The sequence below is a fragment of the Vombatus ursinus genome, unplaced genomic scaffold (genome assembly GCF_900497805.2).
Source record: "Vombatus ursinus unplaced genomic scaffold, bare-nosed wombat genome assembly UNPS02014817.1, whole genome shotgun sequence".
NCBI classification, from domain to species: domain Eukaryota; kingdom Metazoa; phylum Chordata; class Mammalia; order Diprotodontia; family Vombatidae; genus Vombatus; species Vombatus ursinus.
The window spans coordinates 7,421,101-7,434,670 of record NW_020954595.1 but is presented as its reverse complement, the minus strand read 5'-3'; the positions used below and the strand labels follow the sequence as shown (position 1 = coordinate 7,434,670).

General features: G+C 39.6%; 1 protein-coding gene across 1 annotated transcript in view; it reads right to left on the bottom strand.

The window, feature by feature from the left end:
* CDK13 (cyclin dependent kinase 13) overlaps nt 1-13,570 on the bottom strand; it is a 116,039-nt gene that overhangs the window by 69,817 nt on the left and 32,652 nt on the right. Inside the window, exons 4-6 of the mRNA XM_027835809.1 lie at nt 9,648-9,818; nt 7,656-7,795; nt 6,147-6,317 (exon numbers count right to left, since the gene is read on the bottom strand). Of these exons, the coding sequence (XP_027691610.1) occupies nt 6,147-6,317; nt 7,656-7,795; nt 9,648-9,818 (482 nt within the window). The remainder of the gene's footprint in view (nt 1-6,146; nt 6,318-7,655; nt 7,796-9,647; nt 9,819-13,570) is intronic.

The following is a 13,570-nucleotide window of genomic DNA, read 5'->3' as shown; positions in this document are numbered from 1 at the left end:
TCCCCACGAATTAACATTTCTAAGAGTAAGAAAAAGCCAAACAAAAAAAAAAAAAAAAAAGGCAAACGGGGAAGATCTACAATAACAGAAATGGGAAAGTTCAAAACTGGTACTTCAGAAGCTCCACCCTAACCAGGGATACAGAAAATAAGGAACAAGTAAGCATATAGTACATGAACTAGAGAACAACTCAGAATAAACATGAAAAAAAGAGAAATGAGAATGACTAAACTGGAAAAGGATGAAGTAAAATTAAAATGGGGGAGGTGGGTTTTGTTTTTATTTTGCTGCAAGCTTAAATGGAGAGGAAAAAAAAAGGAAAAAAGACAGGAAAAAACAGATTTTTTAAAAAGCAAGACAAAGGGGGCAGTTAGGTGATGCAGTGAATAGAGCACTGACCCTGGAGTCAGGAGGACCTGAGTTCAAGTCTAGCCTCAGACACATAATACTCACTAGCTGTATGACTCTGGGCAAGTCACTTAACCCCAACTGCCACACACACACACACACACACACACACACATACACACACACACACAGCAAGAAAAAAAAAAAGCAGGTAAATGGGACTAAGGGATGAGCCTTTGGAAAAAGACAAGCATTAAAGCAGCATAAGCAAAAAATAAAATAAAATAAAACAGGGACAAAGTATTAACTTAAAAAAAAATCACCACAAAAGAATTAATGGAGGAAAACACAAGCCTAACCATTAATGCGAATGGCTTAAACAATCTTTAAGAAAGAGTGGTAAAACCAGATAAAAAACCAAAACTCAATAATGTGAATCTAAAACAGAAAGACACAAATCAGAAAGAAAATGACCAGAATCAATTTTTCTAGGCATTGGATGATTTCACATAAGCAGAAATTATCACTGAAATTCACAATACTAAGAGAAAAGCAGGGAAACTACATTAACATGACTGTGCCACAAGAAACGAGGATTATAGAAAAACTTCAGAGAAGCATATGAAGATTTATCTGGACTGATGGAGAGAGAAGTGAGCAGAACCAAGAAAACTACATACGAGGACAGGATCGTGGAAAGAACAACAAAAAGGACACTGAATGCTATGTCATTGTAATGACCAAGTGTGGTGCCAAAGAAAAAACGAAAGAAAAAAATGCATCCCCCTCCCCTTTGGAAAAGTGGGAAGCTATGGCTGTCAGACCATGTGCTGGCTGGGTTTGCTGAGCTGCATTTTCCTCTTTTTATGCACTCTTCTCTTCTAAGGATGGCTCTCCAGGTAAATGGATGGGGAGGAAGATAAGTGGAAATGAAGATGATATAAAAACAATAGATCACAAAAATTTTTTTTTAAAAAGGAAGGTGAAGAAGAGAAAAGGTACCTCTCTCCCTTCATTACATGAGGGAAGACTGTGGGTATAGACTGTTGGCTATACTGTCAGACACCATGAAGTACAGTTTTGCTTTACTTAACTAATTTTTCTCTTTTTTAAACTTTGTTACAAGGGATGGCTCATTATGTAAAGGAAACAAGTGTGATATAAAAACAAAAGCCAAAAATAAAGACACCTTTTTGAAAGGAAAAGGGGAATGTTTTTAAATGGTTAAATAATTAATTAAAAAACATTTTTATAAATATTTCTATTAGAATGGTTTATAAAACAAATCTAAGTAAAGTACATCTAGATCTACCAGTTTGCACCCGGTCAAAACAGGAATTCCAGTTACTCTGGCATGACCTGCTCTTGATGAAGCTATATTAACTCTACTGATTTTTGAAGTAATAAATCTATCAATTATTTTGGGTTGTATGATCTTTACAATATTTGCTTGTGATAGCTATGGATACTGAAACTAGTTATTCCTTTATTTCTAAAATGTTTTATAGTAATCTTCATATAAATTCTGCATGAATCTTGGTAGGCTCATCTCCTGATACTGCATATAATGAATTATTCTTTTAAATAGTATTTTGATATCACTTTCTGCTTTTTATTACTGACATATAAAAAAGTTGATGACCAGTGGCTTTAATTTTTTCCTGCTACTTTGCTAAAATTCTCTCATATTTTGTTGATCCACCTAAGAATGCTAAATAAACTATCATATCCTCTGCAAAAAAAAAAGGAATCTGTAAATTTTTTGTATTATTATTATGATAGCTGACTTCAACCAATCAATCAACATTGATAAAGCAGTTACTATGCGTCAGGCACCGTGCTAAGTGCGAGGGATACAAAAAGAAGCAAAAGACAGTCCCTGCTCTCAGGGAGCTTCTAGAATTCTGTCAAATAACAATGGTGAGAGGGAGCTGACTTGCCTTACTCCTATTCTTATGGGGAAAGGTCCTCAGTGGCAATGGTGCTGGGTTGAAACTCTAGCTCTGCACTTACTACTTGTGCGACTTTAGGCAAACCTCTCTGAACCTCTCTTTCAGTTTCCTCATCTGTAGAATGACAAGACTGGACTGGCTAACTTCAAGGTCCCCTTTAGTGCTATACCTAAGAATCAATCCATTTGCGTAAAATGTTTGCTGGACAGCATCTCCCCTGAACTTCCCAGTAAGACCATGAGAGAGGGAGGCACTGCACATACTATCCCTGGCTGTTTTCAGAGAAGCTAAGTCACTTACCCACACTCACATGAGTATTGAAGACAGGATTTCAAACCAGGCCTCCCCCAAATCTCCGACTCCGTGGACTCCCCCACACTGTCTCCTGAACTTCTCTTCTCTTCTAGTCCCACTATCATCACCCTAGTGTACCGATTTTCCTCAGTGTACTGCTTTCATCAGGCCACCTTCCTTCTCAACACCCTTCAGTGGCTCCCCACTCCAAGACCAATTTCTGAACCATCAGCCCACCTCCCAAGTCCATGGATAATCAGGTCCCAATCGACCACACTTATTCAGACTCTACCTCCCATTACTTTGCAACACGGCTCCCGCCAGCTGCCATCTTCCTTAGCACACATGCTCCACTTTCCCCTTAAGAAAAATACTGTGGGGGCAGCTAAGTGGTGCAATAGATAGAGCTCTAGCCTTGGAGTCAGGAGAACCTGAGTTCAAATCTGGCCTCAGACACATGACACTTACCAGCTGTGTGACGCTGGGCAAGTTACTTAATCCTGACTGCCTCACCAAAAAGGAAAAAAAAAAAAAAATACTGTGCTCATTCCTCACTCTGCCCCATAACTTAGATCATGCCAGCTCAAGGTCAACTTCATAGATGGGAACATGAATCTCTGAATCTGTTTCCTCCATTTATAAACTAGTTTCTAAGGCCTTAAATTTCTATTTCAGAATTACATAAATTATTCAACATCAAAATTAGGAGCAGAGATACAGAGCTCAGAGATGGGAGATAGCACTCTGTGACAGAGTGCCCAGGTATGCTTCATCTAGTCCCTGTGACTGCATTAAGATGGACAGCACGCCCCAGGAAGAGATCTAGGGAAAAGGGCTTTGTTATCAATGACCATGGGTCTCCAAGGACACAACAAAAGGGGACTTCAGGGTAAGATAGTACTGGGAGAGCTGGCAGGGAGAACAGGCTCAGCTAAGGCTTTGCTCCTAAGGAACATTGTGCAACTCAGAATTAAGTAATTCAGGAAAGAGAGTTGGGGGGTCTGCTAGCCATTAGATAGGAAAAGTACCAGGTAACGAGGTCATCTGGACACCTAGCATCCCATACGCAGAAAGGGCAGTCGCAGCACCTATATCACTCACTTGACACTGAGGAGCTGGCACTGGGGGAATGAGGCGCTTGGGCCAGGCAATACCTAGTGATTAAGCCTTTAGGGATAAGACTGAATTCACACTTGGTGCTATCTCTGTTCCCTCATCCTATAATGGCAGAATACAAGGCATCCTTAGAACACGTGTTTTGGACTCCTGATCAGGTCCGGACCAGCAAACAGAAGAGTGTAACCTGGCTACAGGAGCCTGTGCCTCCAAGCTGGCTGTGTGACCCTGGGCAAGTCAATGCAGCCATCTATTCCACAACTGTAGCTAAAGCACCAGGTACTGGGTTGAGGGCTGGGGATACAAAAACAAAAACAGACAAGACTCTGCCCCTTCAGCCAGGGCTCCTCCCTGTATACTGCTGGATAAATCAATACAAAATACACAAATCAGCTTTGAGGGCAAGAAGAGGGAACCGCCAATGAAGTGAAGTGGTAGTGAGCAAAGCAGAAGAGGCCTGGCCTAGAGAACGACCCAAGAAGGGCTCAGAGGATGCTGAGAGTCAGAAGGCCAGGTACAAAGGCATCCCTTTACGAATACAAATACATACAAATCACATCCAGCAAAGAGCCAGAAACTGGAACGACTGAGAAGGAGCTGCCATTAAGGGAAGGGACTAAGGAGTGGCCTAGACAGTCTTTGAAGTTTCAGGATTCTAGTTAGAAAGCACAACAGAACCAAACCAAGGAAGGACTTAAAATGTCAAGCTAAGGATTTTGGAGAGTTCGACCTATAAGCAATGGAGAACCTCCAAAAGTTTAGGAGTTTTAAAAAATAACTTATTATTGACTCTCATAAATAGGAAAAGCATTTTTTGAAAAAGCTACTAAATACTACAAGCTAAATCTACTAGTTTTTTAATTTCTCTATCACACAGCCATGTACAACAACTTCCTACTTCACCCTTAGCGCCATCCTCCGCTGAAGGCTTTTGAGTGGAAGAACAGGATCAAAACAGTATTACAAGGAATATTCATCTGGTAATGGAACACTGAATTGAGAATGCTTCCAAATAAGTATTTCTTCATTCAAAACGACGGCACTGCACTGTGAGCTACAAACCCCCTCTCCTCTTTTCTCAGTCTTATTCTCAACATTTACACTGTCACTAAAGAGAATCTAGTGTATAAAGATACACAAGTTCAAGGAATGGAGAGGAAGCAGCCCAGCCCCAGAAGGAGCTGAGAACAGGCAGTTCTGCTCATCACCAAGATCCAAGAAAAGCTGCTCAGTGGGACTCAAAGTCAATACCCGTTTCCAGACGGTTTGGGGGTCTGAGGGCTATTATTGTTATTTTAAAATTTTAAAGGTCAGTAAGACTAAGATATATGGTGTTAATTGCAAAACATCTGCCTTTATGCAAGACTTGCCAACATAAACTCCCAAAGCAGCACTGTAGCGTAAGCCTTCTCATCTTTAAAAAAATTTTCAAATTGGTGCCTAGATTTGAAAACACAGGCTCTTACACACACGGTGTGTACCTGATGTTCACTGAGCTGATGCAAAGAATCCACTAAAAAGAAATGAGCTGCTTATCAAACCGTCCAGATGCTGCTGACAGATGACACGGCGCTGAATACACTGAGCCCCAGAAGAGCACAAGCCTCCTCAGTGAGATCCACAACTGCTCAAACAAGATGGCAAATCACACACAGGAAAAACCAGGTCGATGAAGAAGGCATAGAGACCAACGCAGGGCACAAAGCTGGCCAGCGGGCCCAGCGAGTCAGTCCACCAGTGCCCTTCTCTGGGACAGAGATCTAGACCCAGAACGCACCAGGAAGAGGTAGACTGCAGTGTCGTGGGGAAATTGCGCAGTGCTTCAAAGACAGCAGGATGCCCTGCTGCACAAATGAACATCTTTTTAAAACAGATAAAATCCTAGGGATGCTACGGATCATAGACCACCATGATCCCAGAAGATTCAAAAGGACCTCAAGGGCAATGGAATGATGTTGTAGTGTGAAGAGAATGCAGGATACTTCCAGATTATGGCTTAGATGGGAAAAGAATAAAAGACATCCTCTCAAGGCAATGTATGACCAGAAAGAGGGTGGGCTAGTCCCAGAGCTAGAGCAAAGGGGCAGAGACAGACAGCATGGGTGCTCTCTTGGTATCAAGGAGATCCTAAGACAGCTCAGAGAAGGCTTTCTAGAACCTGGTACGAAAGATTCATGGAAGGACATGGATAAGAATGGCACACAATGAGAAGGCATGGATGGCTTGTGACCCACTCAAGTACTAAAGCATATTCAATTCCACTAAATTTCTAAATAAAGGGCTTTCCTTAGGTTAACAGGCTCTCATTTAACTGTTTACTACCAAAAGGTCAATTATCTCCCCAAAAATGTACTTCTAATCAAATAACAAGCTAAATCTACAAGTTGGTGTCGCTATCACTAAAGAAAGCCAGTGTTCTAAATAAACATCACATACCTTTGTCCTTCTTAAAATCTAAAGCATCTTCTTTGTCTGTCACAATTTCCTTCATGTTGATAATACTCTGGTGGGTAAGCTGCCGAAGGATCTTAATCTCTCGGATGGCTGTGATGGGGAAGCCTTCTTTTTCGTTATCTAGCCGGACTTTTTTTAAGGCCACCATTTCTCCTGCAACAAAATTAAACAAATCAAAATATATCACAAATGGGCAAGCCAGATGTCATTTTTCTCAATTTTAAATTTTAATTCAATTTTTAATCCCTATTACTTAAAGCTCCAATCCACTATAAATGCCAAATATTTTTATACCAGCATACTCATATTTGTATTTACATGTAAGTGAAACCCAGATTACTTATATCTGGGAAAACCACAGCCAAAATTCCAACTCTAACTGGTGAATTTTTAAAAATAACTAATCCACATCCATTTGCACCAATCTAAAAGTGGAATCATTCTCTGCCTGACATTAAACAAGTAATTGGAGGCATGCAGGATTTAAAGCAACTGCCTGAATCAACAAGGCAAAATACAAGAAAGTCACAGTTAGGCTCTTTTCTTTTTTATAGTTTGTCAGCAAGATGTTTTCACAAAGTACAGTGCAGTCCTGTGTGTGTGTGTGTGTGTGTGTGTGTGTGTGTAGAAACTGTAAGAATGTACTTATATACTGTTATGTAAGTTTTAACAAATACTGTTATAACCAAAATTTCATTTAGAGTATAGTTGTTTCATATATTTTATTTTAATTATCTTAAAATCTATATCATGCTTCTATGACTTATAATGACTCCAGGGAATTATTAATATTAATTGTTTAACTGAATGATGAAGTGGTCAAGGCCTAAGATGAGGTAATAGAACAGAATAAATGGCTCGGGACCATTTCTAGTCTGTTTTGATCCTGCTCTCATCCTTTAATGCTCTGCACATGTTTCACTTGCTTGAGTTCCTTCTCTACATTCCTAAAGGTTGACTGTCAAACACCTAACCTCCTTAGGGTTAGATTGTATACAGTTACCATGTAAATAAAATGTTTCTAAACACTAGCCTTAAATAATCATAAAGTACTTTCTTGAACTGGATCACTGCTAGTAAAAGTATTTTGTTGAACTTGCTACAATAAAATCTGCTACATAAAAACAATTCTGAGTAAGCTTTTTTTCCTAATCTTTCTCTGGAGGAAAAAAATTGCTTATAATTCTTTAAATAATAAAAAGATACCTAGACAAAAACACCTGCTTTATTAAGGCTGAAATAATTTTATGGTTATGGCTAACAAAGGACATTTTAGAAATATGTAAAATTCTCTTTAAAAACAAAAGAAATCAGAATGAGAAATACTTGATTCCATCAAGAATCACAATGTAGCAAAAGAAGCTGACATGATTATGACAGAATCCCTCTATATCAACTATATTCTTTAAAATTCCTAAAATTGTATTTTTAGAAGATGAAACCAAGCCAAGTTCACAGCATATACCATCACCATATTTTATGAGCTCTTACCTGTATCTTTATCCCTGGCTTTGTAAACTTGCCCATAGGTGCCTTCTCCAATAATTCCAATGATATCAAATTTATCCACGCAGCGCTTTCCCCAGTCAATATCCTTTTCTTTTATTTCACCATAGCGAGGCCCACATATTCTAGTAAATATAGTTCTGAAGTTTTATGTGCAGTCAAGCAAGACAAGTTTAATTACTAATCACCAAAATAAAATTCATTCCTCCCCCCATCTTCATAATAACAATGGGGTTTTGGACCTGATGTTATAATAATGCTACAGGGTCATTTTATCACCCAGACATTTATTCATTCTGTGTATAAACTAAGAAAGAACAAAATGGAAGAAGCTCCATGAAAGCTATTCCAAAACAAGTCACTAAAGCCAAAGAAATCAACATTCAAGGGGAAAAAACCCAACTTATTTGTCCCTCCATGTTTTCCCATTCATCAACCACATCTCTTCATAAAGTTAAAGCTTTATGCTAAGCATGTTTTTAATGTAAACTATTGGACTTTGGGGACTAATATAGAGTTATATCCAAAGGAATTTATACTGACAAACGTACACATCAGTACTCAGCTCTGAAGTCAAGGAATTATATACAATTTTTCATTTCAATCAACTCAATTAACTACACTAATATCAGATCACAGGATCACAAATTTAGAGCAGAAGAGACCTTAAAAATTGTCTGGTGCCACTCCTAATTTTACAGATTAGGAAACTGAGTCCCAGAAATGTCAAACGACTTAACCAAAGTCATACTAGGAATAAGTGGCAGAGGGGATCTGAACCCAGATTCTCTGACTCCCTAACTTTCCCCCCCAACAGTAGTCCACACCGAGACACAGGAATACTTCAGAAAATTTTTTTATATTCTCTAAATGAAATACTTCATTAGTTTTAATAGATACAACCAATTAAATAAAATATTATTATCACCAATTAATACCCAAATAAGGAGAAATTTAAAAACTGTCCTGGCTCCCCAACCTATGCTAATAATCCAGTCCATAGTAGGGGTGAACAGTATCTCACACTTTTCCAATTAATCTGCATGGAATGCTTCACTCTCTTAGTTCACATCTAAGTAACAAATTCCCTTGGTGGGAAGAAAGCTGTGAGAAAAAGGAGCTATGTTTGCAGATGGCTGAATTAGGTTGCAGGGAGACTTCCTTCAGGTACTTCACTGAGGCTACTAGGATAAGACTTCAAACTTACTTTAAAATCCAGTTCCTGGTGGAAAGCAAGATACACGGGAGATAGCAAAGCCAAGAAAATAATTAGAAACTAAAAGCTAAGGGGTGTATCAGCTTTCCCACAACTCACTTTGTGTGGCTTCACTGAGAGTTGATCACAAATACCTTCCCTTGCCTCCAAGTTTTACTGTTTCTACTTTGTTTAGAATATCCTATATATAAAAGAAAATTATTATATTTACTAGAGTCACAGGAAATTAACAAGATAAAAAGACCATAGTATTCTAGAGGTAGAAAGCTGCTCAGAAAGCATTGATTCCAAGCCCAGCAAGTTACTCCTCCAGCCTTTCCTTGAAGCCTACTGAGGCTCCGGGAAACCCCCAGGCCCATTTCTGAGAGCTCCAACTGTTAAGCATTTATTTATAATGAAAACTGCCTCTTTGCAACTACCAGCCACTGCTCCTAGCTCTCTCTCCCCAAGTAAACAAGTCCAATACCTCTTCCAAGTGACAGCAATTCATATACTTGTTAGATTTTTTTTTATTGGAACTCACTGACAGATCACACCAAGTAATTATGAAGATAGTCTTAATTTTTCCAGTACACCAAAAATTGCATTTAAAAACTTAGGCTACTAATACAAAAGGTTTGGGGTTCTTTTGGAGAGTTGGGTTGTTTTTTTCAGTTTTGAAATCTGATTTCATGTTTCAGGTTTTCTGGATAAAGCAGAAATATTTAAGGTAAGCTCTAACAGCAGGCAGAAAGCCAGGCTCAGGATGGAGCAGCACGTACTTGGGCCTTCTCTTACTGTGCGCCGGGGCAGAGGCCTTCTTCTCCTCGGGGCTCGTGGAGAAGTCGTCCCCTCCTGGGAGCTCGGGGGGCAGAGGCAGGTCTGCAAGCAGACAGCGCAGCTTCTTTTCGACTTCTTTTTTCACTGCTTTTACTGAAATGTTCCCACGTAAGCTAGAAAAGAAAGGTCATCAGGTGAATAGCACACTCACGCCCACTCACCTCAAATGGTGTTGTCTGGGGGACACTCTCTCCACCACTTCCCACTACTGACCTTTCACATGGGCACTGCTGACACCCTATACGTTATGTCCCAAACACACAAGCTTCAAGTAAAAAGGAAACTGAGTTGCCACCAAGCACTTTATTTCATTCTGGTTGAAGATACTATGATTATTCTACAATTTTCAAAAAGTATGTAATGTATTTTAAGCACTTCATTTTGCTAACATCACATTTTCCCTCTCTCTGTCCATACTAGACACATTTTTTCATTAAAACAAAAAATGATCATAACTAAACAGGGTAAAGCCATTAATCTTAAAATTATGTGTTTTATTCATGGAACTCTTACTAATTTACTTGAAGTGGTTTTTGAAACAGGAGGAACATAAAGGATGGTGTTTTTGGAACCTCTCTGGTTTATCACTGATACCTCATATGTGATTGGGCATTTGTTTTCATTTCTCAGTCTCAATGTGCTATTTAATATGTAATATCGCTTCCTTAGTGGACTACTTCCTCCTGTAGGATTTCACTTTGTAATCCAAGCTCCAGCAAGCTAAAAGTTCTTAAATTTGCCTGAAAGTCAAATCAAATTTATAATTTTCAGGTAAGGAAAAATTATCAATTTCATGGATGATCTTAAAAATTTACAATGATTAGGTAAAGTCACACTGAGAAATATCAAACTAGTGTCAAGAATGTTTCCAGAAATATGTTTTGCATGACTTCACATCTATAATTGATACCAATAATTGCATGCCTTCTCAACAGGTGGGAGAGGGGCTGGAGGTAGGGAGAAAATTTGTAACTCAAAATTTTTTAAAAGTACTGTCAAAAATAAATTACTAAATTTGAAGGAGGCTGGGGGAAAGAGAGGTAGGTAAAAGATTGTTTCTTGATTCAACAGTAAAGAAATCATACCTTCTCCACAGCAATATCTGGTCAAAAACATTCAGTTTCTTCAACAGTGAACCTTTTCTCAAATATACACTTAGAAGTACTGAATTTCAGCACTAGAAGAAACTTCAGAAGCAAATGAGTCCAACTCAGACAAGAACAAGAATTCCCAACCCAGACCAACAAGCCGCTGCTCCAAGGCCCTGTTCCTAGTTCAACTCTCTGAGGCCAAGCAGACTGAATTTAATCACACCTCCACACAAAAGCATGTCCAAACTATAAGCACCCTCATGTCCTGAGTCTTGAGCTCTCCAGACTAAATGCTTCCAGTTCCTTCAAATGTTCCTCATATGGAAAGACCTTGATCAAGGCTCTTCATGGTCCCGGTCACTCTCCTCACCTGTTCAATGTCCTTTCTGAAAAGTGGTGCCCAGAATTGAACACGATATTCCAGATGTCACTATAGCAGGGCTAACCACCACAGACCATTCTTAATGCACCCTCAGACTGCATGAGTTTGAAGGTGGAGGGCTGATTTTTATTTTACTACAACATCACACTGTTGATTTATATTGGCTTTGGAGTCCATTAAAACCCAAAGCACTGGGGCAGCTAGGTGGCGCAGTAGACAGAGCACAAGCCCTGGAGTCAGGAGAACCTGAGTTCAAATCCAGCCTCAGACACATAACACTCACTAGCTTTGTGACCCTGGGCAAGTCACTTAACCCCACTGCCTAGCCCAGAACAAAACAAAACAAAAAAAACCCCAAAGCATTACCTAGTCATTTGTGCCTTACCTATCTTACATTTGTGAATGTGATTTCCAGGGCCGAAGGAGTAGATTTAATATTTACTCTTCATAAATCTCATCTCATCAAATTCTGTCCAACAATCCAGTTTTTTCAAGATGACCTTTTTGGATACCAGCTCTATCACCCAACACGTTAGCAATCCTTCCCAGCTATGCTTCCATCTGCCAGTTGCCAAATGTGCTATACATTCCTTTATCCAGTCATCAATAAAGCTGGCTCAAGAGCACAAGGCCAGAGAGTCTTGGGACACTCCTCTCTTGCTACTTGCAATCCAAGCTGACATGCAACAATTCATTAGTACCATCTATGCTGGCTAGTTCTGAATCTGGATAATTGTACCCTACCGTCTGGTTCACATCCCTCTGTCTTTTGCACAAGAATAAGAAATGGCATGCCAACCTATTGCCAACCCCAAGGAAGGCAAATTCACCAAGGTGAAGCAGCAAGGCACCCTCTGAGAGAGACAGAAAGGGAGGTAGCATGTTCTAGGCAAGTCAAACCACTTCTACCGCCACCTTCCCCTAAAACCCAGATGGAGCCAGTGCAGAATCTTGAGCCCCAGAGTTCCCTACCACCCCAACCTGAACCAATGGCCCTCTTCCAGTCCAGCCCCAACAACCACCACCCGGGGAATCAACTTTTGGAGAGAAGCACCAGCAGTTTTTACAGCCCCAGCCTCCTCAGCAATCACAGCTACCCAAGACCAGCAAAACCAAGTTCTTCTCACCAAAGTCCTTGGCACTATCAAATGGTTCAACAACAGAAACAAATAAGGTTTTAGCAGTGGAAGTGACAGTAATGAAGAGGCCTCACCATACGCTTGGTCCCTCATTCTAAAGATCATGAAGATTTTCCATGTGACTGGAAGCTAAAATGTCTATTCTGTGCTCTCCCCTCCTATTGGAACATAAGCTCCTGGAAAGCAGGAACTATCTGGCTTTTCTGGCTTGTATCCTTAGCACCTGTTAGTACAGTGTTTGCCACAGTAAGTAGGCACTAACTACGGTGCAGCACACAGAGCGCTGGAACTGGAATCAGGAAGACTCAAGTTCAAATCCTGCCTCAGAAATTTACTAGCCATGTGATCTTGGGCAAGTCACAACCTCTGTCTGCCTCTGTTTCCTCATCTGTAAAAGGAGGATAACAACAGCATCTACCTCCTTAGGGTTGCTTCGAGGATCAAATGAGATAATATTTGTAAAGCACTTGGCACAGGAAAACTACAGTATCTACACAATAAAAATATTTCAATGTGTTTAATTGTATCCTGAAAGAAATGAAAAAGAGTTCTACCACAAATCCATTCCAAATGCATCCCCATCTAAGCATCTTTCCCCATAACCAGAACAAATACATGCTCCTCACTGAAAGGGTAATAAGAAAAGACCCAAACTGTGATGAGGGGGAATGAATGTAACTCCAATGAGCACTCCATTTCTGATGATACCACCAACTTCCACACAGATAATCAATCCAGAGTAGATGAAGGAGGGGAGAGAAGAAAAGTCCTTTTAAGGAAGATAAATACTTTAGATCATGGAAAAATTGGTCATAGCCACAATTCTGAGGCATAAGAAAAAATTTATAAAAAAATGCTATGGTCCTTTATCTTCCTGGGCTTCACTCACTGAAGAGAAACACACATACAAATACACAGAATTTTGGGAAAGAGAAAACCAAAAGGAAGTACAATTACTAACCAATGGTTTCTAAGTTACTATACAGACCAAAAAGAGTAGACACATAACAAGGTCATTTTTCAATTTCTTTGTTGTCCCTTCAAGTCAATTTAAATTACAGTATAATATAGCTACCTTTCTTCTCTGAGCTGAAACGTGCAATGCTGAGGAAATAAAAATGAAAGCTGGTCCCTGGAAAGTCAGCCAATTTAAATGCTTTTCTTTGTCACAAGGAAAGGTTCAATGATGGTTTAGGGAGAAATGACCCACGTAAGAAACAAAAGGCATCAACAAAACTAGTTTTAATGGAAAA